The 24617-nt window shown below is 39.7% G+C and overlaps 1 protein-coding gene across 4 annotated transcripts in view; it reads right to left on the bottom strand.

The window, feature by feature from the left end:
• Positions 1-482: 482 nt before the first annotated feature.
• The window catches only part of CDYL2 (chromodomain Y like 2), a 56240-nt gene continuing 32105 nt past the window's right edge, over positions 483-24617 (bottom strand). For all 4 annotated transcript variants that reach the window (XM_042821843.1, XM_042821841.1, XM_042821842.1 and 1 more), the window contains 5 exons: positions 19733-19950; positions 12164-12336; positions 7427-7637; positions 6532-6675; positions 483-4870 (listed from right to left, as the gene is read on the bottom strand). In XM_042821843.1, coding sequence (XP_042677777.1) covers positions 4712-4870; positions 6532-6675; positions 7427-7637; positions 12164-12336; positions 19733-19950 — 905 coding nt within the window. In that variant the 3' untranslated portion in view covers positions 483-4711. The remainder of the gene's footprint in view (positions 4871-6531; positions 6676-7426; positions 7638-12163; positions 12337-19732; positions 19951-24617) is intronic.

Raw genomic sequence — 24617 nt, 5'->3', positions numbered from 1 at the left:
AACCAAGGGGTTCTGGGCTGGATCCAGGCCTCCCTGGCTGAAAGCACTTCAAAATCCTCTTCTCTGGAGCCAAAACACTCTATGCAGCAGCTGGTTCAAAGCAGAGATGCTTTAGGTGGTGAGTACATGTCGTACAGTGGAATTGATTGTAGTGTAGGTGTCCTAGAAATGTATTTCTAAGACAGTCCTTGGTGGTTTTCTTGGGCTTCATAATGAAATGATAAATTGGATTGGTGGTGATGAATGATCGCAGAGATTGCTTATTGAAGCAGCCTCCACTGCCCTGGTTTGTGCCATTAAAAATCGTGTTAAGTTTCACTGCTCTTTTAAGCTGCCTGCTGTATGCCTGCTTTGTTTGAAAAGGCAGAAGTCCATGAATAGCTTTATCATATCTAATACCAGATCATGTACAATGTTGGTCTGTGGCTGCTGCTTACCATATTCATTCTGATTATGTAAAAATGAAAACCACTGCATTGAAATGAAGTTTCAATGTTTTTATTCAAAGCAGCTTCTCACAATGTATAAATACTGCATATTAACACACATGAAAAATACAACTTCTAAGGCACCCAGAAATGTGTCCATACACTAGTTACAGGACCATCAACAAATAAATTGTGTACAATTTGATCTAGACAGTCAATATTTGATATATCAGAAGATACAAGTCCCTCAGTACTGTACCAGTTTCAGAAAATATTTACAACACTGTGATATAGGGGTGCCTGTACCCTTATAATATTATAATATGCACTCATCATTACAAATATTAGAAACTGTTTTAGTCTGTTCCATGGCGTTCTGACAAAATAACTTAAGGGTCTAATTTGGGAAGTTCTACAATTAATTACTTGTGCAAGTTCTGAAAATAAATTTACATTGACATAATTTGTGAATTTTTGGTTCTTTGCTTCATCTCAGAGGTTTGGTAATAAGCCTTACCAATAGACATGCCATCCTAGCTGAACATCACTCCTGTCCCAATCCTCAGTGGACACGTCTTTTCCCCTTACGTTTGACACAGGTGAGAATGCAGTGTTTGTAGCAGAAAGAGACTCTTTGATCTTCGGTACAAATGTCATGCGAGTTCACTGGCTGCGGAACTAACGCTTCATTAGAATAATGCAGTTCTTTGGTCCTTTGTTTTTATGGAAGGCATAATATTTTCTTTCCCTAAAAATCGAAGTCCTGTCTGTCTGTGAGCAAGCAAGCTAGTGAATGACTTTCAGTGTAGTATTTAAAGTAGCAGTAAAGAGATTTAATATGGCTTAAAACATATGGTTAATTGGGCGGACACAGATAACACATCTAGGATACCGAGTACCCAAATGTACTACGATTAAGATTGTCTATAAGTCTCTTATGTAAACTTCTTTAGTGTCTCCTAAAGAGTGGTGGCTTTAGCCAGATTTGACTTTTATAGACCCAGCCACACAAAGCCTGAGATTAAACTACTGTGGTTGGGAGCACAAATGCACAGTTTAAATATAACAAAGCCCATGCTGACAACTCCAAGTATGTTGTTTGAAGGAAACAACCCGTATTATCCTTTTCACAAGAAAAACTTAAGGCCCTGTACTCTGATTTGCTAACTTTCTTACAGCAATTAGTTGGGGAAGTCCTTAGTACTACATAAGCCATTATGTAGCTTTAAAGATTTCTTGTACCTAATGGTAAGGCTTATTCACAAATGCAATACATTTATAAATTACATTTAAAACTTTAAAGGCTGGCAAAATAATTAAAAAAATAACAAAATAAAACAAAACAAACCCCAAACAAAATTGTTTGTTTATCCCTAACATTAAAAGAGCCTTTTTTTTTTTCTAATTAAAAACTATTGGCACAAAACCATTTTATATTATAGATTAAAAGAACAGTTAATAGTAGTGAAAAAGATTGCCTAAAACGCATACCCTAACCTACCACAGAAATATAAAAGTTTATATTCTGAAAATATATATACTGTATTAAAGTTTGTAAGCTTATTCATTTAAACAGAAATGTACTGAAATAGTAAACAGAGCAACACTTATCTACAGCAAAAATATACATGCAGGACAACACAAAATAAATTGCTTACCTTTAATATCTACAAATGCAAAACTGTAGATTTTTAAAGATTGTACAAAACAATTTACACGAGAATAAAATAACATACTTAACAACAAATTGCATTTATCATCTTAAATACTGTGAATATTAGTGAAGGTCCCCAGACTAATATGTACAGTACATCGAAATGTCTGGGTACCTCGTAAGGACAGAGCAAATCGATTCTGATCTTTAAATACTGGAAAAGAGGCTTCAGACATTATTATTACTCTTTTCTGGAAGGGAAAATAGATTTCATGAAAACTAGACTGTAGCTGTATAGATATGAATAATCAAAAATGTTAACTATGGTTAGCACTTGCTTTAATGGAAAAATAATTATAGAAAATGTATTTCAACTATTCCTTTGTCATAAAAAAGGTAAGCTACGGATATTTGAAAAATCAGATGAAATGATGCAGTTTAAAGGTCTAACAGCTTATCATTCTTCTTCGTTTGAAAATCTCATATAGAAAGCACACCTTCACATTGCTGAGCAGTTTCTCTTTACTTATCTACAAAACCCAAGCACAGTGTCGAAATAAACTTCCTAATATCTTATTAACACGTGACGAGGAGTTATGGCTCTCTGGACGGGAGTAAAGGAAACAAAGGAAATTGAGGAATCGTGGTATTTTCATTGCTTGTAGAAGTTTTGTTATTTTGTTACGATTCTGTGGTCATCTGCTGGAGGCCTGATTGTGCAAACACTTGTGTGTGCGAGTGGTTCTCACTTGGTAACCCCTCATCTGGTGCAGCGCGGGTGACTCCGTGCACACACTGCACAGCAGGAGTTGTTGGTTTTGAGAGCATTTCTTGAAAGATGAAAGCAGGTTTATTATAAGCCAGGCCTCGTCTTTTTAATGAAGAATTTCCACGAGAACATCTGCCTTTAGGGTGATCATTTCCTTAAAATTCAGTGGTGCAATTAGGCCATAGAAACAGTGCTTCTAATTAGCTGTGGAACAGGAAATGTTATAAAAATGTGTTGAAGGTTTATTGTAATCACCTGTTAGATAATTTTGCAAAGGCTTTGTCGAAGCTCTTTGTGGAAGGGCTGTAGGGAGGCAAGCTCCCAGCCTTGTTTGCAGAGATTTAAGCCATGAGCTCAAGGATGGAGAGCAAGTGCACAAACTGCAAAACAAAAAAATGTGCAAAGCTTCTGCTTCAGGAGGCGGTAGTTTAGGCGTGCTAAAATGGCAGCTGGAGTCACAGAGCATGCTTGAGTCATTTCCATATTAATTGCCTTACTAGCAAGAAATAAACGAGATCGATCCAGTGTTCAGAAGTCAGTCAGTGTCACTGAAAAGTACTAGGATCACATTCTGAAATAGCAGGTTGGACTTCAGTCGTTACGTGTGGGCTCTGTATGGATAGCCGTACATTCTGGGGGCCAGATGGTGGGGGGGCCAGATGTGGAGGGCCGGGAAAAGCAACCCGAAACTTCTCCCTCCGCTTAGCTCAATGCCTAGCACCTTGTATAAACTGTTGGCCCACACCCAAAGGCCTCCAGAGCAGAAATTATCTCACACCTGAGGAATCAGGCAACTAGACTAAGGCTCGTAAGGGTTTGCTTCTAGACTTCAGACCAAAAAGGGATGTTTAAACCTGAAGAACAGTAAGGTGCCACGGAACGGCACCGCTCACCCTGTCACTCACATCCGGCTAACAGGACTGTCGTAAACTTAAATAAAGCTTCTTGTTGGCAAGCCCTTCAGTGCTCCTCCAGAAGGCAGGAAGTGAAGAGGGACTTAGGGGGAATCTCACTAGTTCAGAATCCACTTTTTTTCCCTCAACCGTGGCGAATGAATGCGTTTCATACATTTTTATACGATTTTACATGTACAGGAGCGTGTACGTGGCTGTTTTTTTTTGTGCCCACAGCATTCTGTGTGTTTTCTGTATATTCTTTGTTTTTCTACACATGTTGCTGCTCAAAGTGTGTTTGCATTCCCACGTGATGCCGTTAATTCAGTCAAGGGAAGTATGAAAATAAGATCTGTGATCAATAAACAGCTGAATATGAACACAAAATAAATAAGTTAAATAAATTCAACAAAGAAAAAAATCCTAGTAGTTTTGGTAAAACTAACTTTACATATTATACATATAAATTACCAGATTTTTCCATTACACTGTTAGAACTTAGCAAAAAAAAAAAAAAAAATCAAACCATTTCAAAAGTACGGTGTTTGGGTCTACAAAATATTGCGCCGACCCGGTTCTTAGATTGAGCCCTCTGTGTCCAATGCGTTGCAACAGCAGGAATAAGTTAAGGAGGACAGGCAAAAAAGATCCTTACAGATGGTGTGCCTTAGTGGGCCTCAGTGGTGCTTCTCAGCACATGGAATGTATGTTTCTGTCTGGATGAGCACGTGAAGGATGCAGCCCTCTGTAGAATATGTGCACTGAAGAAGCCTGCCTACATCTCGCTTACACGAAATCAAACCGGCTACAAGCAGCGTGTAGCTCACAAGGAAATCGACACAACCATATGCAGTAGGACACACTGTCACAAACTCCTCAATGACGCACTGCCTCTGCTTTTCAAACACAGGTAACGTTGCACTCTGTTCACAACTGGAGCGTTTACTGTTTAAGTTAGGGCAAGACATCAGACTTCGTAAATCTTGTCTTGCAAGTAGCTGAATAACGAATCCAGTCCTTTGGAAGAACTCCACAGCTGTTTCAACATCTGACACTCTTTCTCATTCACATCTTCAAGTCCGGATTTCAGGAAGCTCCGCATGAGGCATTTGGACTCTTCCAATACCTAAAGCCAAAATATCACTCAGTATTTATTACGAATCGGATAGAGTTATTATGGATGATGGTGTAAACAGCATTTTTTTTTTAACTGTGGACACCATTGTACAACCTAAATAACTCATTTGGGCACAGAAATCAGAGCTGATTTACAGCCCTATCTCCAGTCGCTAATAGTGTCTCTAAGAATTAAGGACTTCTGAGGTTAATGCCAGTGTTTTTAGTGGGAATGAGGGATTCTGAAGTACCTTAGTTTATTGAAGGTCTGCCATGAAGTATTACCAGAAGGAGCCGAACGCCTTCCTTTGGAAATGCGACCCCTTGAAATTAAGGCGTTTTCTGTAAAATAATCTTTAAGGTTATAGAGGCTGGAAACCCAAATATGGATGTGCAACTTAAACAGCTGGTCCCCATGCATAATTTCATTATCAGAAGAGAAATGGACAGAAATGGACCTCTATTGCACATACTTTAAAGTTTATTTTCTTCAAAGCTTATAGAAGTGAAAAAGCACTCCCTGACTGTGTCCTGGAGGTAAATTAGCATAATATAAGCAGTCGTAGGAAATAATATTCCTATAATTCAATGAAATGGCACTAATTGCAAACAGTGGGCCCTGCACATATTTTCTCTGTGAACAAGTATCCACAGCAAATTTGGATGAGCTCATCACGTCCACTATTTCTTTGACTTCAGCCCGATTTGCATTGGGGATCTCAGAGAATGCATCTGTTCTTTGACAGTTTTAACTCTCATCCTTGTCCACAGATTCACTTCAGCCTTTCCAGCAGGACTCAGGTGAGGATTTTATTGACAACCAGTAATGGTGAAGGAAGGAAAATTTCACAGAAAGGCCCAGAGGTTTTCTCAACTCATAATACAGTTACATCAGCTTGATCAAATAAGCTTATGCTGCATTTCCAGGGTTTCATTCTGAATGACTTTGGTGAGATCTAATCTGTGCTTCATTTAATTAAAGATCTCCTGCATCTCTATCTTCTCTTTTACAACAGATCATTTATATGGAACAGAGGGATATTAAGACAGATTTAGGCACAGGAAGCACTAAAAGAAACTGCAGCAATGTGCATCCAGTTAGTAGAGCTTTGCTGCAGCCTGTATCACCTTGCCATGATACTCTGTGACCAGACTGAGGTCAAATCCCTCTGTCTGAACCTCCTTCACTGTAAATTTTCGCTGGCACCATGCTGCCCTCCTGGTGCACTGTGCAGGACGTTTTGCAAAATCAGGAGCTATGCAGGTGCAGAAAAGAAGGCAGAGTCAGCTGAAACATAGTAGGCCAGGACAATGCAAAAGGCAAATTTATTTTCTTACTGGCACAGCAGGGATTTCCTAGTGTAGATGCACAGCTTCAGACTGTTCTGCCTTCATGAAAGAAACCTTTGCTAAAATTCCTTTTTAAAATCTGTGGCATGGTGGTTCTAGTCATAGACTGAATGTGGAGATGGGAGAGTGGAACAACCCTCCGTGCTCTGAAAAATGAAACTCCAGGAGTTTGCTGATCCCTATCCAGATTTTGTATTGCTAGCCCTGTTCCGCAGGCACGGCTGTGGAAGCTGAGGACCTGCCTTCTGACGTGATGAGCCTCAGGAGCACACCTTACCTCTGCAAAGTGCCATTCAGTCACAAAGCAGTGTGATTCCTTACCACTGCACTGCAGGACGCCATTTCCTTCACTCGGAGCATCACTTCTTGGCTAAATGTTGTTGGCCAAAATACTTGTGACACCAGTCCTCTGCTGCAGGCTTCTTGTGCTGTCAGCTTTCTCCCACAGAACAACATCTCGTTTGCCTGTGAAACGAAAAGATCACTTGTGATCTTGGGTCATAATTCTCCCGATTTTTTTTTCCCCTCATACTTGCCTGCTATTTTCAAAAATCAATTTACAAGTGGTCCACTGTATCTTTCCATATTGCAAAATACTTTACGAGGAGTTTTGGTAGCTATTTAAGGATTGTGCAGTTGGCCAGAGCACAGCAAGGGTTTCACTTAAGAGAAATGTGCTGGCACACGTGGTGCGTCTGTATTGCTGATTTTACAAGAGCAACTGTCAGTAATGTGATGTTATTGTGCCAAGAGAATAAAATACTTTGTGGAGCAAATTCTGCTTTGTTATCCTGCTAAAAACAAAGCAACTTTATGGGAATTACTGTGGATCACCTTTAGAGTAGCAGAGAACAGCATCTAGCTGTGTTATTGCACTGTCCTAACACAACACAACACAACACAGCACAGCAGAGCACAACACAACACAGACAAGAACTCTGCAACATCATTCTGCTGAAGCATTTCTTCTCTTTTCTACCATGATCTTGAAAATCTTTTCTTTTCCCACCTATGTAAGTCTTTCCTGAATACAGCAGGTAGAGTTTATTGAATTCAGAGAAATAGGACATTGCTGGAATTAGATGAACTTTCTGTGGATTACATTTCCTCTTATGACAGTTCAGAGAAAGTTGTTTTCTGGTTTACATTTTATAGAGAGAAAGAAGAGCATGAGTTGAACAAAGGTTCTTCAGCAATATGAAGTGGAAAACCTTACCAGTGCAACACCCAGAATTTGTGGGAATGTGTATGATGAGCAGCCAGCTGGAGTGAGTCGGATTGTTGCATATGGTGTCTGAAACCATGCCTTCTCACTTGCCCAAACGATATCACATAGTGGTAAAATTGAAGCTCCTAACCCAAGAGCAGGGCCGTTGATAGCAACCACAATTGGCTTCTTAAATTGAATAAAAGCTTTTACAAAATCCCTAAAATAAAAAATAAAAGAAAGATCTTGAATACAGAAGCACCACTTAGAAAAAAATCCCGAACTTAAAAGTATTTAATCTGAAAACAAATCAGAACCACTGGTGAACTCAATAAATGCCATGGCCCAGTTTTATGAGATCAGAATTGAAAGAAATTTTCTACTTCACGCACACAAATTTTCTCTTCTATTTAATTATTTAATCTTTCATAGTTCCTAGGATGTTAATAAGTTTTGCGTGTGTTGTATATGAACTGAATAACTGGAATGCAGTGACTATGATACTTTTTGCAGAGTGGTTTGGTTAGGATTAGTTTTACTTGTGGACCAGTGACTCACTTGTTGGTACACATCTTGCTTCTCAGTTTGCTCCAGAATGGTTAGTATGGATTCTGATGTTCTGGTTTGGCTAACTTGATGTATGTAATATAGTATGAAAGACAGGAGGCTTATAGGTATATTGTTGGGTATTTATGTTTTCAGATGTTTTCTTAAGATCGTATGTGAAAGGTTTCTGCAGGTCCCATCAGTGGGCTGGGAGACAGTGACTGTTCATGGCACAACAGCTGGAAGAACAACATCCACAAAGGGGAATCAGAGAGAAATAGAAACGTTGGGGCAGGAAAAGAGTAAGGCTGGTGATCCGTTGGGTCTTTGTTGCAAACAATATAGGCAAAGATGTAACAAATAGCTACCTATTGCCCACCTGCAACTGAAAGTGTGAGGCAATGGGGTCCAACGGGGAAGTAGATGTAGTTTGATTCAACTGGGAAATGAACTGGAACATGTTAAATTCTATGCGATGAGGAGATATTTTAAATAAGTCACCTTTCAAGAACTGTAGAAACACATCTGTTGAATGGAATAGCCTATACACTGTTTAGGAAAAAAAATGAGTGTAATTGTAGGTAGATTATGGACTCGATCAGCCTGTGTACAGCAATTTATGAAGGCAAATCAGATGCTCAATTACTTGAGGAAAGAGACATAAATAAATGAAGTTCAAAACAAGAGCGGTGATTCTGTTCCAGGCCTGGGTATTTATTAGATCCATAGTGCATTATTGCTGACTGATTTTAGGAAAGAACATTGCATTTTGTCAGACGTGCCTTTCAGGGAGTTGCAGCTCTCTCACTGAGGTCACGAAGACCTAGGCTTGTACATCTGAGAACAGGAGGTGTGCCTTCCAGGTTAGAGCCCTGATTTGGCAAACAGTGAAAAACATGCTGAAGGTAAGTACTTTGTCAGAGTGGAGTGCAAGGACATTGGCTGTATTTTAAATGAAAACAATGAGTCTGAAATCACTCAGTACTGTGCTGTTCAAAGAATGAGTTCTGTTTTCCAGGGTGTCCAGTGAGGAATTGTTTTTTGACTATGAGAAAACAGAAAGGCATGGGAATAAAACAGAAGATCAGAAGAAAGACAAATAGAGTGAAATAGGGAACACTGTATTTATGTGTTCAAAATAATTTCATTCAAGAGGATGGCAGAGCTAAGGAGAGTTGTGGTTCATTTTTGTTTGCAGAAACAATGCTGTTCATCACTGCTTGTTTATGGGCTTGTTTATGCTTGGGTAATGACTGTAGGTCGCTGCACCTGATTAATTCCAGAATTCTATAAAACTCTGTAGTAAACTTTGCAAATAGGACTGAGGACACTTGGGAAACAGGGATGTGACGACAGGCAAAAATAAACAGTGTGGATAAGTAATGGCAGCCGATCTGAGGACCACATGGAAGCAGCAGAAAACTTGTGGAAAAAAGCAAGAGGCGTGAGGGATAAGTGGGACCTGAAAGGGAATATGGAAGAACAGTCGGTAGTGTGGGGAGGAAATGGTAGATGATGGGTAGCAGAAACAAAGCAGAATGCATTCGTGAAGGGAAAGGAACGAAGGAAATGTGAAATCTTCACATAAGTGAGCAGGGAAGGAAGGATTGGAGATGGGAAAAAAGTGGAACAGAACACTGAGAAGGCATTGAGCCACCATCACACCAGAGGCTGAGCAACAGCATGGCGCAACAGGAGGGATGGAGTGGAAGACTAAAATATCGACAGGGGGAACAAATGCCTGAATTTGGTCTACAGAAGCTGCAATGTCCAATGCTCCATTTATCTGTGCTCCCTGTTTAGCATGCTGCATGTTTCAGTGAGTTCTCTGTACCCAGAACCTGGTGTGTTCCCATGTCTCCAAACCTCATATTCACACATGTAGTTGCAGGGCTGGAAGATCCTTCTTTCAATTCAAGGCAGTCATGAAAAGAACTAGAAGTTGTAATTCTTGTTTGACAGCAGAAGCTAAGTTTGAACACAGGAATAAGCATCACATACAGAAGGTTTGTGCTTTTGCTAGAGGAGATCTGGAAAGCAGACCATCAAGCACAGTCTGGGATACTTTGGTGTTGTTGCAGTGCTGCAGTTAGAACTCATAGGGACATCAAAGGCTGTAAAGAAGTTGGGCAAGTAAAGTCATTCTTCCTTTTCTTCTGACTGCACACAGAACTTTGTGTGTCGGATCACACAGTGATGGCTGACTGGTGGTGCAACGAGGGAGGCTGCTGCTGGAAATGCCTTCCTGCAAGTCTTGTGGGTGCAGAGCTCTCTGGCCATGCACGCATGTTGCAGCGCAGTCCGTCTGTCTGCCTTGCCCCTGCTTCAGGTGTGCAGTGCCAACCACGCCTGGCTGGTGCAGTGTGCAGAGAAGCTGACATCGTGAGCTGAAAGCTCAAAGGCAACGGATGAGGACAGGGCCCAAACAAATCACTCGTGTGAGATGTGGGTATTTAAACTTTAGTTTTAACTTGTGATCAGTACATGAGATCTGTAGTTTAGCAAGTGGAAACACACGGTAATGAAGATTTTGATTTTGCTAGAAGCGTACTGGTCTAATTTGATGTAGAGCAGTGGAGGAAGAGATGCATTAATGTGTCTGAGGACATCCTAACCACTGAGAAAGCAAAGTGTACATTTGTACTCTTCTGATTATGGTATATTTTCCATGAGTTCAGTCCTTTGTTCGTAGAAAGCACAGAATGCTGAATGGAAAAAAGTAGTGCATTGTTTCCAGAGGTACAATAAAAATCTGTTTCCAGTGGGCCCAAAGCTGACATTCTCGATGAGGAGAGGGCACTGTAAAATAGTTCCAGAGCCCAAGGGTGAGCCCAAGCGTAGAAAACAGCTTTGTAGTTTGGATTACAGTCATTAAGATGCAGATCTGGTAGTATGCCTGTATATTAAATGTGTACAGATAAATGTGTATGTATATAACAATACCTATCTATACAATATTTGCATTAATAAGATTAAATTTGTATATTTTCAGGGAGTGTGTGTCTGCATTACCAAACAAGAAGAGCAATTTTCTTTCCTCCCATTGTTTTTTTTTTTCTTTTGCTTCTGCATTTTCAGAAATCCCTCACACTTAAAAAAATCCCTTCAGAGAGATTTTCTTGCTCAGATATCACCGAGTGATATTCAGGCATAGCTAGAGTCTTAAAAGCTGGTTGTGGCTTATTATATTTTAAGGAGTACATTTTAATTCTTTCAAAACGTTTGCTACTTTGAGAATTTCAGCAGTATTAAACTGAGAATCCAGACTGATGTGCGTTAGTTGTGAACCAAGAGAGTTGGCAGTTAACACGTCATGTAACAGCTGTGCTTCAGCTTGTGTTATGCATCCAAAATACAGGTCTGTTGTAAATGAAACTCCTAAGAATTCCTTCATAGAATTGTAGGAATCTGCAGCTTAAAATCATGAAGCTCTCAGAATAACAGTATTTCTAGGGAGTGAAAAATAAAAGGACCAAACCCTCCGCTGGTATGGACTGGTGGAACACCACCGACTTCAGGGGAGCAATGTGGATTTATACTGGAGGATCTGCCAACTATGTATGAAGTATGCCTTGTGGGTAATGTAAATCATAGGTGATGTGTTGTGCAGATTGATCTGTAGACTGCATGTCATAAAGTCCCAGTTTCTATTGAGGTAATGTGATATGCGTATAAGGAAAGTCACACTTTAGTTATGAAAATAAAACTACATTTGCATATATATTAAGTAATTTAAGGAAAAGAATGGAGACCCTTCTAATAAGGTTCAGAAATACAGTGGAAGACTGTTGTTTCAACAGAACATGACTTAGCCATGGATTCCCATTTGTACTGAAATTCATTTAAATGATGAACATCAAACAAATAAAATATCTGCCTTTCAGGAACCACTTTACAAAATGAAGCAATAGTTAATTTGGAAAAACAACAACAAAGTTGTATATAAGTTTGGAGGATTAATTTGAAGTATTAAGTACAGAGAAGTGGAATAAAATAAATCCCTATGGATAGTTAGCACTGGAATAAATGTGCTTTCTTTTGTAATAAGGAAAGGTCCAAGGTTTTCACTAAACAAATTTGCAGGACTATAATTAGAATGCAATCAACACTTAAATATACAACATTTTTGGACCTGATAAATATCTTTATAATCACACACTGCATTTCATAATTTAGAGATCATAGGTAAGCTTGGGTCACCTTATAGCTTCTGCAATCCTAGTGCTTTCCTTTCTTCTGTCATTGGATAACCTGCCAATTAAATATGAGTAATCTAGGCCACTACAGAATACACTTCCCACTGCGCTGAGAAGTAAGAGTTTACTGTCATCAGCTGATGCATTGCACAATGCTCTCCGAACTTCCTTCATGATCTGTGGATAAAGAAAAGTAAACAATTCGACATGCATGCCGTTGCAATATCATTTCCCTAGTTTTACAAACCTTATTGATCTTGAGAGACTTAAATTTTGGGCACTATTAATATTTACATCAACTATATATATATTTGCATCATTTTAATAGAATGATAACACTGAGAGTTTACAGAATATTTTGTCTTTGGAAGTGCTTTGTAGATGCTTACTAATTCAAAGAGCTTTTAGGATTTGGCTTGTTCTGTGGGAAATTCTAGCTAGCTTACGGTATTTGCAATTTAATAATTTCAAATATGACTTTTTTTGTTTTCATAGTTTATATTCAGTGAACATCACTATATCCTCTGTAACACGATTACCACAGCAATAGCCTATAAACCTCACCCAGTTGTAAACAAGATCTGCAAACCCGATTTTTTCAGTTCTTCAACTGCTTTGGTTTATATGGCATGAATCAGAGCAAGGCAGGACAAGAGGACATCATATACATTGACATGACAGGTATATTATTCATTTTTCTGTGGTCAGTGATACTGTTATAGTCTACAAAGTCAAAGCAAAAAAGCCACTGGGGAGAGACACATTTTTACACTGATTTAGAACGGGATCGAGCTATTAATCGCATCATAAATCGAGCTAATCAAAGTCTGTACAGAACTGAGCTGCAGTTATTGTAAGGAAATAGCCCTTCGTCTGAGTACAACTGCTTTCCTAGTGATTTTTAAAAGGAAATATTATTTCATGAAATTCTGGTGGCAACTCCTTGTGAGGATTCAGCACAGTTTGGAAGCTGTGATCGATTTAAGCAATCTGAGCTGCCCCTCTGCAGCGAGCTGCTCTTCACACTTGAGTAGGGCCATCACTGCACCTGGTGTGACGCGTCCTGCCCTCGCACATACTCGTGTCTCAAAGTACTTCCTTTACACAGGACCCCGCTGAGTCAATCTTTCTTTCTCATCTGTGCTGAAAGTTAATTTTGGTAAAAGGCAGCAAAATGTGGTTGGGGATCAAATATGGTTTCTGCGTAAGAGAAAAATACGACTGCTCGCTCGTAATTATTTCTGTTCACTGCTTTCTGTTTCCAAAAAGTTCTTAGCTCTCTCAAGTGCCATATTTAAGATATGTCCCTAAACCCAGAAGAGAAGTTCAGGGCAGACCCTCCTGCTCCTCTCTACAACTCCCTCAAGGAGGTTGTAGCAGGGCAGGCATTGGCCTCTTCTCTCAAATAACAACCATAGCATGAGAGGGAATGGCTTGAAGTTGTGCCAGGGGAGACTCAGGTTGGGTATTAGGAAACATTTCTTCTCAGACAGAGCAGTGATGCAGTGGCACAGCTGCCCAGGGAGGTGGGGGAGTCATTCACCACCCATGGAGGCGTTCAGGGAACGTGGAGATGTGGCTCTGAGGGATGTAGTCAGATGGGATGGGTTGACAGTTGGACTTCATGATCTTAGTGGTCTTTTCCAACCTTAATGAATACATGATTCTACGATTCTATGATAACTAGGTAGGCTTCTGTAAGGATTCTTGTGGCTTCTGAGAGCAGTTTTGAGAGTACAGTGCTACCTGGCTGTTTTCCATCTGTCTGCATAAACCCCTGCTTGTAACTGGCTGCTGGGTCTGGCGCATGAGAGAGCAGGTGGTGGACTTCTCCTTGCTTTGGTTTACAGATGCACTTCTGAACTTCTGTACTGACAAATATGTGACAATGTGTGGAACTGAAGCAATGGGAAGTGGATTTGAAACTCTTGTGCAGGTACAAAAATGCCATTAGGAATGTTACAAGCACTGCTTATTCTCAGAATCTCAGAGGATGTCTCAGCCCCCTCTTGGTAGAAACAGAGGCGCAACTGCACATTCTGTAAAGAGGAAACGAAGGCAAAAAAAAAGAAACAACAAAAATCCTCTGTCCAAAATTGAAAAAGAAACTTGAGAAGGTGGTGAATGTTAGATTTAAAAAAAAGATTTTTCTAGTTACATGTGAATGCAAGATCACCTTAGTTTATTTTAAATGTCCTCAAGATCTGCTCTTTCTTAGGGAAGATGTATAAATAATGTCAGACAGTAACAGTCAAACATTTTTATATTTTATATATATTTATATATATTTTATATTTTTATATACAATGGGGAGTTTGCTTTAAATGTGATGCCACGAAATGGTACTTCATTCAGCAACTTTCTCTTCTGTGCCCCTTCTCCCAAGGACATCTGCTTATGTACCATCTCTTTGATGATACCATTGCTGTCCTTCAAGCACATAATTACCTTGACAAGCTTCTCTTTTTTACCTTTCCCCTCATTGATTTGGATGGCAAAAGCCATCTAAAAGTTCACCCATCAGCATTAGGAGCAGAGGCTATACAGCTGGTAGGAAGAGACAATATTCTGCTAGTGCTGTTTTTTCAGTGTTTTGGAGAATGATATTAAAGGTCCATCATTAGGAATTGATTTCCGTGCTATAGTGGAAAATGGGAAGGCTTTGATAGTATTCTGAGTTGTGCTGCTGAGCAGGATTGGAAATTTATTTCCACTGCTCCACTACTTTCTAGAAATAGAAAATAGCGTGAGAAAACAGAAAAAATGAATGTAGCAGTATTTTAGATCTCCAAAAGTTTTGGAGAGGGAGGACTGGGACAAATGTCTGTGAGCTTGTTAACTTCATCATTAAATTCAGAAGCTCACTGAAATACAGTAATCCCTTTTTCCTTTGCCTGTGCAGACCAAAGCTCACCTGGTTATCTTGTCACTCCACCTATTTACATCCACCCTGCTGTCCGCTGTGGCTCCAAATGCCTTCAGCATTGCTGCTCAGTAGTGAATGCACAGATATTTCCCTACAGGTGTTTAAATGATTACAGTAAAGCTACTAACAATAAAATAAGATAAAAGAGAGAGTTTGGCTTTAGGGTTACAGAACCATGTACTAAACTGCATTATTCAGTACATAACTTTGGCTCAGAACCTGCTGTCTGTGTTTAAGTAGAATTTCCATGTAACGCAGCAAGGAATTCAGCTCACACATACAGAGATTCTATGTGGTTTTGGTCACATTTATCAGATTCCATGCTTTTGGTTCTTAAATCTTCCATCATTTTGGTGTAACTATGGGATTTGTCCCACTTGCTTTTACTTTCAGTAGTAGACTAAAATGACTATTAGCAGGGCTCCACAGCAGTACTCTTGAGTATTTAAAATTATTAGTGTGAACGTGATTATCAATAATTACATTATTTTATTTATATTAATATTATGAGTAAGCAATAATTATAATTATTTATATTAATTATTTAAATGATTCCACTTCTTTTACATCAGTATGCTAATAATTCTTAATATAAATCATAAATTATTCTCAAGCTTCTTTTAATTAGCTTTTTTAATGGCCTTTTAGGCAGTTCTCAGTTGTGGGGCAGTTTTTTTTTTGCATTTATTTTACGAACATTTCTGAAGCAGCATTTAGAAAACAATGCGGGCCAAAATCTATCAAGTTCCAAATTCAGAGCAGCCCTAATGCTTCACTTACTGTTTTATTGGAGCCCAAGTATACAATAAAATTATCACTACCTTAAAAGCTGCTTGTTTTTTAATCCCGTCAAGAAAACAAGTTGTTAGTTCTTTAATAGGACCTCGTACTGCAGAATAAACATGAAATGTTTAAAGATTTCATTAAACTTCCCAAAGCTGATTTCAATGCCTTTCCCAGGACAGAGGAAGTTTTAAAAGGTGTTTGGTGCCCTTTCCTTTCAATATTGCTCACATTCCAGGGAAATCAGGAAGCTGGGAACTTATCGCCTTCATTACACAAAGTATCTTGAACAGAAGTCTCTTGTTCGTAAAAACAGGAGTGCAGGTTTAAAAGGTTAACTTCTCTGAATCGCTCAAGATTTACTACTGATTTCTTTAAAGGCAAATACTTTGTAAATACTGCAGTAAAGCAAAATTTTAAAGCCATTCAGTTGTGTTAGAGCTTCCACCATTGTGCCTTTTTACATATGGACACCTTTTGTTACCGACTGCCTCTTTATGCAAACAGATCCGAGTCTGTTCTGTTTGACAGACAGGAGCTATGAACCTGCAAGAGCAGCACTGGGAGTAAGGACTGGCCAGTGAAATAATCTCTCTCTGTATGAGAGCAAAAATGCAGAAAACAGCCACGTTTTATCTTTTTTCTTAAGTTGTAGGTAAGAAGTGAAGGCAAGCCAGTGCTCCAAAATGCACCTGGTAGAACTTTCAGCCCTTTAACTCTTATGGCTAGAAACTTGAAACCTGACTGTTCTATGTGAAGTGGTACTTGCATCAGTCTTGGATACAAACATTAGCTGCTAGGGCTGTTTTGATTCTCATTCAGTGGAGTGTTAACTCTATATTTAATACTATAAGGTAAAAAAATAGTGGGTGGATCCATTTAATATTAAGTTTGAAACAGAACTTGGATCCTCGCGACGCGCTGCGTTACAGCAGCGCCGACATCAGTGGAGAATGTACTTCAGAAGCAGCAAAAGACCTCTGAGAGAAAATCTGCTAAAATGTGCGACTGGAAACTGTAATGATGGAATGGTTTGTGTATCTCTTTTCGAAAGGAATGTTAAAAGTAGCAAGCTTAAGCCATTGCAATAGAAAAAGAAGCCATACCATTCTGGGACACCGGCCTGAAAGTTTTATGAGGTCTTAAAATGTAAGAAAGGATTTCGACAGGCCCTGGACATTTGGTAGAAAAATCTCAAATCCTGTAATGGCACTGAGCCAACTTCAGTGGGTGCAAATAGAGCTGGAAGAGCATCGGCCCGTTTTGTGCTGCAGTCACCTGCACAAACCCACAGGTGTGCTGTGGTTACCAAAATGTACGATGAAAAGGCAGGCAGCCTTTTCTAAGCTGAGTTTGATTTTGTAGCATGAATAGGCTTCATGCCCATAAGTGCAAGTGATAAATTCATTGTGTAGGAAAAGATCTGATTTTGAGTCAGCTTTGACATGCAAACGCTGTGCCATAATTCTAAATATGTTAGTTGTTTTAATTACATTGGCATAAATGCTAGAGGGGATGAACAAAACTATTAGATTTCATGGGTAGATTTCAGTAAAACACAAAGGGAAGCAGGGGTGTTCAAGAGGTAGAGTGATTTTGTATGAGGTTAATTTTATAATGACTGTGGGCAGTGCACACCTTTTTGTTTCCTGCCGTGGATGGCTGTGAACTGCCAGCCTATGATGTTAACCACACCAAGGAAACCCACTCTCAGTAAATTAACCATTTTGGATTTGGCAAACGTCATTTACTGAGCATGTGATCAAACTTAAAGTTAGCGTTTCTTTTGGCAAAATGGAACACTTGCTTACATTTGTGGGGGTTCCGTGTTTGCGCCTTTTTATTACTCAGGGTTCACCAGAGGTGTCACAACTAAAACTGTTCTTAACTTCCTTGAACTACTCTGTCAGTTTGCCTTAGCTGTGGCTGTGGGCGACAATCCGCAGGACAAGGCACTCAACATGTTCCTCCTGTCAGTGTCTCGATTTTTGTGCTGCAATCGCCAACACTGGAGGTGCTGGGTTTCATGGTGTGAGTGCTCAGGGGCTGCTCTCTGGATGGAGGCCAAAGGAGCAGTCTCGTGTTTGCCAGCAATTGGCCGTCAGAGGGGAACAACTTCCAGTTGCTCTCAGCCTGGATGGGTTTTAAACAGACAATCTAAATGTGGAGAGCTCATTAGCTTGATTAATTCCCGACCATCCAGCTTCTGGTCAGCAATGCAGCTTTCTGAAATGTGTTTTCTCATTTTCAAATGAACTTCCATAAAGATTCTAGAGATGGTCAAATGTGGTGACACAAGAAGAGGGCTATTACATGCTAATCATTTCTGCTCATGCAGAGGTGGGCATATTGCATGCTGTCAAAGAATGAAATGGATTGGTTTGGCAGACCTGAAGAGCTTCAGCTCATTCACTGGTTAGTGCATCTGAACACTGCTGATGTGGAACTGCACAACAGCAATGAGAAGATATGTCTGCTCAGCCTGAGAAGAGCAAGCCCTTGATTTCGTGCTTTTTTTCAGGCCCTTGGGCTCTTTCTTTAAATTACCTGCAGTGTTTATTAGTGGCAATTAATACATGGATGGAATGATGGATTTGATGCAATCATCTAATGTGTTTTAAGGAGCTAGTATTAAAAGCAGGTATTTGGTGTTCTGGGTTAATTACTGAAATAGTCTTTTTTAAACATCAAATAGTTTAAAACCTAGGAGTGATAAATGTAGGTACTGACAGTTTAAAACAAGTTCTGTGTATTAATGCCCATGTGTTTGTGTGCATCTGGGAAGGTGGAGTCAAATTAGAGCCCATCATGCCTGCCAGTGGTTTCATCTGAAGCTCACTGTAAACAAATTCATTTAAAATTTACTCAGTTTCTTACTGAATAAAATAATTCCTGGAAGTTGCAGCCTATGTTTGCATCAAATGGTGCTCACACAGATAGCCTTAGTGTGAAGTTGCTGCCCTGGGATGTCTGGTAGGCAGAAAAGGGCAGCCTGCAGAATGCTTTGACAGCCAAACTGGTGACGGGAGGCAGCTCCTACAGCTTCTTCTTGGATATATGGCAACTCTTTTCCATCAGGCCATTACTGCCTTCGTGGAACAGGATCAAGCATGTTGTCTGCTCTCCAAGACATGCATCCTGGTGCAGGCATTTCTTTACATTCCTTTTGCTCTGACATAGAAAGTGAATACCACAGCATTGCTGAGATTATGAGGAATGGAGGGAATAGCTCCTCAGCCCTTCCTGTGACTGTTGTGTGTACTTGAGTAGTACAAGCTACAAGTCTGACCCTAAGTGTGTCTTGTTGTGAAACTAGGGAATTAATTAGTACCATTTATATATTGAACATCTTTATGCAATTCAGCTGGGAACAGAGCCCTTAATTGGCAAAGATTTCATAAATAAAGATTCATAAAGTGATTTAGAAAACCAGCAATTAGGGATCAAGGTATACTTTTACAATTACTGTTTCAGAATATAGCCTCAAATACCTCCCTATGCAACAACTGGAGCACTATTTAAATAAGCATGAGAGAGACTAGATTTCACTAAAAATGGCATATATCAGCAACTTCAGCATGGGAACATCTGCTTCTCACAACTCCACGCTGGAAATGCAGACTGTCTTTCCTCTCCTTTGCTCTGCTTTTCAGTTTCAGACATGTCAATTCAAAAATAATTTCCATTGCATTCTTTTTCATAGAAATCCCAAGCATGGAAAAGTTAGATATGTCTGAGCTCCAGACTTTCTTTTCTAAGATAGTCAATTAGGATAAAGATACTTAAAATACAGTTCAAAGGCAGTGTTTCCAACATAACCCACATTAGGATGGCTCTCTTTGGCTTCTAAAGCTACATGCTTACCTCTGGGGTCAGTGCATTGTTATCTGAAGTCTGACTCGACAGCAAAATATGTGTGAAACCATCTTCTTTCCGCACCACAATGTCCCTGAAGCGGCAGTTACTTTCATTTTGACGCACGCTGTATCTCAGTCTCTTATCGAAGACATAATCTTTCTCCCCATCTAGTTTCCTTTTCACAGTGCTGTGTAGATTCAGGCTTCCATTGGCCAGAGAAGAACCTTTCAGATTGAAATAATCAGAACATAATTATGCCCATACCTTCAAAGAAATTGACTCATACTTTTTATTAGCTTAAACATAAGGTGACATTTTACAATAGCCTCTATATGATAAATTTGGTAAATCAAAAGTATGCCTGTCTTGTCAAATGCGGGCTCAAGCCATTCTTATTATTCCTTAGAGCTTTACACTCCAACTTTTTTCTTTTTTGTTTGATCAGACAAGCACTAGCTCAAGTGAATTATATTATATATAAAATACATATGTAGGACTGGTACTCTATATGGCATTCAGTTCTACTTTGAAGATGAAAGCAGTTATATCATGGTCCTTATCACTTTGGGATGATCACTGAATTTTGTACAAAATTCTAATTCAGCTTTGGATGAAACTTGACGAGTTTTGTCCATATTCAACTTTCAAAGTTATATTTACTTCCTTTCATGGTGACCAAAAAGTCATTACAGAATGGTAATTTTAACACAAGTTGTCTCCTGATGAGCATCTCTGTGACAGCAAGGGAAGTTCTCACTGAGCAGACAGGTACCTCACCTGGCATTCTTTTCTCTGCCCACTTGGTTAGCGTTAGAAGCTGCAGTTAGCTGTCACTGCTGTGACCCCAAGCTTTTCCTTATTACATTTTACAGTCACAGTAAGCTGACTTTCACCTTTTAATATTGGTCTTTGTACACTGAAAGGATTAATGCTGATGCTATTTTGGAAGGTATCCAGCATCAGGGAAAAAATGGAACCATGAAAAGAAAGATAAAGCTCCTCCTTAAAAACAAATGAGAGTAATAGCAGTTTATTCTGTCAAAGCAGTTTATTCTGTCTTACACTTTGTGTGACCTATATATTATTACCTTGCTCATCCTTACAGTTCTGTTGTTATAGGCAATGTTGGGACGCTAAGAATATCTTTACAGGATGTTTATGCAAGAATTCCTTTTCTAATTACAGATGTTTCAAGCTGCTGGTATTAAAAGGAAAGCAGGGACAGGTTGTTGAGAAACAGAGATTAAAGCCACTCTGTTCACTGAAATACTTTCCAAACTCGTTTCAACTTGGTGATTGCAGAGGTGACTGAACATTTGCAGTGGCCTGCAGAATCACTCACAGTATGTGAAATGCCCACACATACACTGCAATTATCACACGTGATGCTAAAAATATGTAGAGCGCTTATTAGTATTCAACTGCTGTGTCATTTGGCTTCTTCACATAATGAGCGTGATGTGTCTACACATTTATCTACATGTAGAAATGCACATTTGTTAAGAAGTCTGCTACTTCACAAAACTCAAGTTATATTAAGAGATCCCATCCAAAATATTGCCCTATTATATTAAACAGAGGATTTAAATGGTAAAGAAATTAAAAAATCAGAGGCAAGAGTGAACACAAAGTGGAGATGTGTTGGAGTAACTGTACTGATAGCTGGTGTTGAAGGTTAAGCCACACCTATTTCAAATACAGATGCTAAGAGAATGGTAGATTAATTTGCACAGATGATCCAGCTCAACCAAAAGCCTCATAGAAATATTTCCTTTCATATTTTTATGTTGCATTCTTCTTTGCTTGAGGAATGTGTTCCGTTTGTAAATTAAATAGATGATGGAAGAAATGATAAATTTTATCATAGTATTTTAATTGTATGCCAGCTGACAAAAATGTAACTGGGGTCATGCAAGATCTAAATTAAATATGAGAGGAACATACATGGAGAAGTGTCATTTCCAAGGATGGATGGTTAACAGAACAATATACAGTGAGTAAATCGTCTCAGTGTATACAGAGCATCCCAGTAATCTTGCTTAATCTGATAAACTGGACAAAATGATCAGGAAAATCCAAAGACAAAAATCAAGTGAAATCAGGCCCCTTTAGAAGGTCTGTTGCGTGGATGTGATGGAGCTTCTGACGGCTTGCTGTAAGGCATCCAACTGCTGTTGTGAGAGGTTTAATAGTTAGCACCTGCTGAATGCACACAAAGGTAAACAGTACCTTTGCATGCCAAGATGAAAAATGACTGTGACAAAGGAAGAAAGAGGCCGTCACCAAGTAATCTGTCATGCATGCGAAATGAATTAAGGATGTCACAAATTAACTAAGGAAGCTTTAGATACTTCTAAATGTAGTTTACCAGCTTAGGAAGGACTACATGATGCTCAGTCTAAGTACAAATAGAAAGCAGAAAATAATCCTTCCTTTAGAAGGAGTTTAATCTAATTATTACTTTGTTTTTAACTACTAGTATGACTTGGGAAGGTATCTAAACGTGTATCTAGAAGAAGTTTCAGTATCTTTAAGGAAAAATAGGATATTCCCAGACCACTGGTGCCATTTCCAAGAATGGCAATGAAGGATGCTGTTTGAGGAGACATCCCAAGCCTGGCCATTTTCTGCAGTCCTTTCCCCTGGTATCATCCCTGCATGTCGTGCAGGAATATGAGAAGATTCATCCTTCGTGTTTCCTTCAGTATTTGACTGTGGACCTTTGCATGGATTTCTCTAATCCCTTTTTGAGCCTGTTGATGCCGTCTGTCTCCTCAGCCTCCTGTGGTCTGAGTTTGAGAAGTTTAGTAACCACTGCAGAGGGAAGAATTTTCTTTCATCTGCGCTTTTATCTGATGATCCACCAGTTTCACCAAGTGGCCCCTAGTTCTGCTGTTGAGGGATTTAGGAAATGACAGTTCTGCATTTATTTTACTGGAGGCCTTGATGATTTTGTAAACTTTGATCCTATCCCCTCTCAGCCTGCCCCTCCCCACACTGAAAACTCTTTTAGTCCTGTAATCCACTTCACCACTTCAGTCGCCTGTCCCTGTTCTTGTCTAGCGTTCCACTGCCATGAAATGAGAGGAAATGCAGTGATATTACTGTTACTGCTGTTGGTACTGGAAGGTGCCTGAAGACTCCAGACTGAGTCTGGGCCTCTGTTGTACTTGGCACTGCAGAAAACAGATTAGAAATTTAGAATCTAAGAAGATAAGGTAGGCAAAGAGTATGAAAGGAGAGATCTGGTTCACCTTGTAGGCTCAAGAGTACTAAAACTGGTGCCAGGGAAGGGAGGGAATAATGATGTTGTGGCAAGAAGGTCTGGACTTCTCCTTTTATTAGCAGCGTGCATTTATGTTAAATGAAAAGTTCCATGCATTTCATTTTTTGTAGGTGAAATAAAACACGTTCCTTTCTTCTCACTGGTAGAAGAGTTTGGTATTCCTGTCAGCCCAACAGCCTTTCTCTGTCTCTTTTCTGTATTTCTTGTGGGCAGCGTTAATACTGTACACACTTAATAACAGTGTTCTGGTGATAATTTACCAATACTTTCAGACTTCTCCAGCTAAGGGAGCATCTGTAAGATATCTAAAAGCAATGGGTTTTTATCCAAACTGAGAAAGCAAGCATATTTGGCTGTCTTTTACTGCCAGTACATCTCCAGAATAAATAAAACTGAACAAGCTAAAAAAACAAGAGGAAGCAATGACTAAGTTCATAGAGAATATTTAAATCAAGGGCACCATGAGACTACAAAGATTTCTGTAATGGAGAAAAACAGTGGTTAGTGATACATGACAAGCAAAAATTCTTCAGCAGATGGTACAGAAATAGAGCTGTGTAGAAAAGGAAAGAAAATTAAAAGCGGATGTTTCTTGATGCTGTCAAGAAACCTGACAAAACAATCACTTGCAATTACAATGTATGGAGAGAAATAGCAACGTGATAACAGAAGGCAACAAATGTCATCAGAAGGAATGCTTTTGTTAGCTCCTGGGAGCATTGGTGGATGTTCTCCTGCAGAGGTTTTCAGCATTTTCCAATTTGCAGACCCTTAAATAACTGCCAGTAAAGATGACATTGCTCTCCTGATGAAGGGAAGTGTAGATGTCAGGAGAGGGGTTTTGATATAAAAGAGCTCTCCCAACTTCCGCGTATGAGAGTGCCATCCCCCTGTGATGCTGTAAATAGAATTCTGTGTGTACATCCGTTCATCTGCATTCATCTCTCTGGGGTAAATTGCTTGTTTGTGAGAGTTGTATCTGTGCTTAAGCAGGAAACAATTACCCATACCCATGTAGATACATACCAAACATCTTCATCTCTAGAACAACTGAAAATTTCTAAATATATTTTCAGTCCGTTCATCCACTTAACAGCGAAGGAGGCTGACATTCATTTGGGCTTCACATAGGCAAACTCAAAACAGACACAGATGTCTGTTTGGTAGGATGCTGCCCGGGGCTGCCCAGGAGCCGTGGATTCCAGGAGCCAAACCCAGGCTCTCCCGGCTCCGGCTCTGCACTGCATACAGCGCCGGGAGCCCTGTGAGTGCTGGTGGGGCACGCCGGGCTTTTGACTTCCAGACTCCGTGGCAGACAGCCCGAAACCTCTGGCACAGCTGGCTGCCTCTGAGCAGGAGGAGGGAGACCCGCCAAGCAGACGGCCACAGAACTGCAGGTCTCGGGGGACAGAGCGTGGGGACCTTGGCTCGGATTTGGAGAAAGTTTTGAAACCCAAGATGATTGAAAGAAAACTTCTGTTATTCAACACATGGGCATTTTTCTCTCAAAGTTTCTTCATTTGTAATTTGTAAAATTTCAGGCTAGTTTTAGTGTGATGTCTGCCCTGCTTAAAGTGATACTGCTGGGCATGTGGCAGGGTCACA

The sequence above is a fragment of the Centrocercus urophasianus genome, unplaced genomic scaffold (genome assembly GCF_019232065.1).
Source record: "Centrocercus urophasianus isolate 14NV4802_14NV808 unplaced genomic scaffold, USGS_Curo_1.0 seq_2, whole genome shotgun sequence".
Lineage (NCBI taxonomy): Eukaryota > Metazoa > Chordata > Aves > Galliformes > Phasianidae > Centrocercus > Centrocercus urophasianus.
This window is presented reverse-complemented; position numbering and strand designations above follow the sequence as displayed.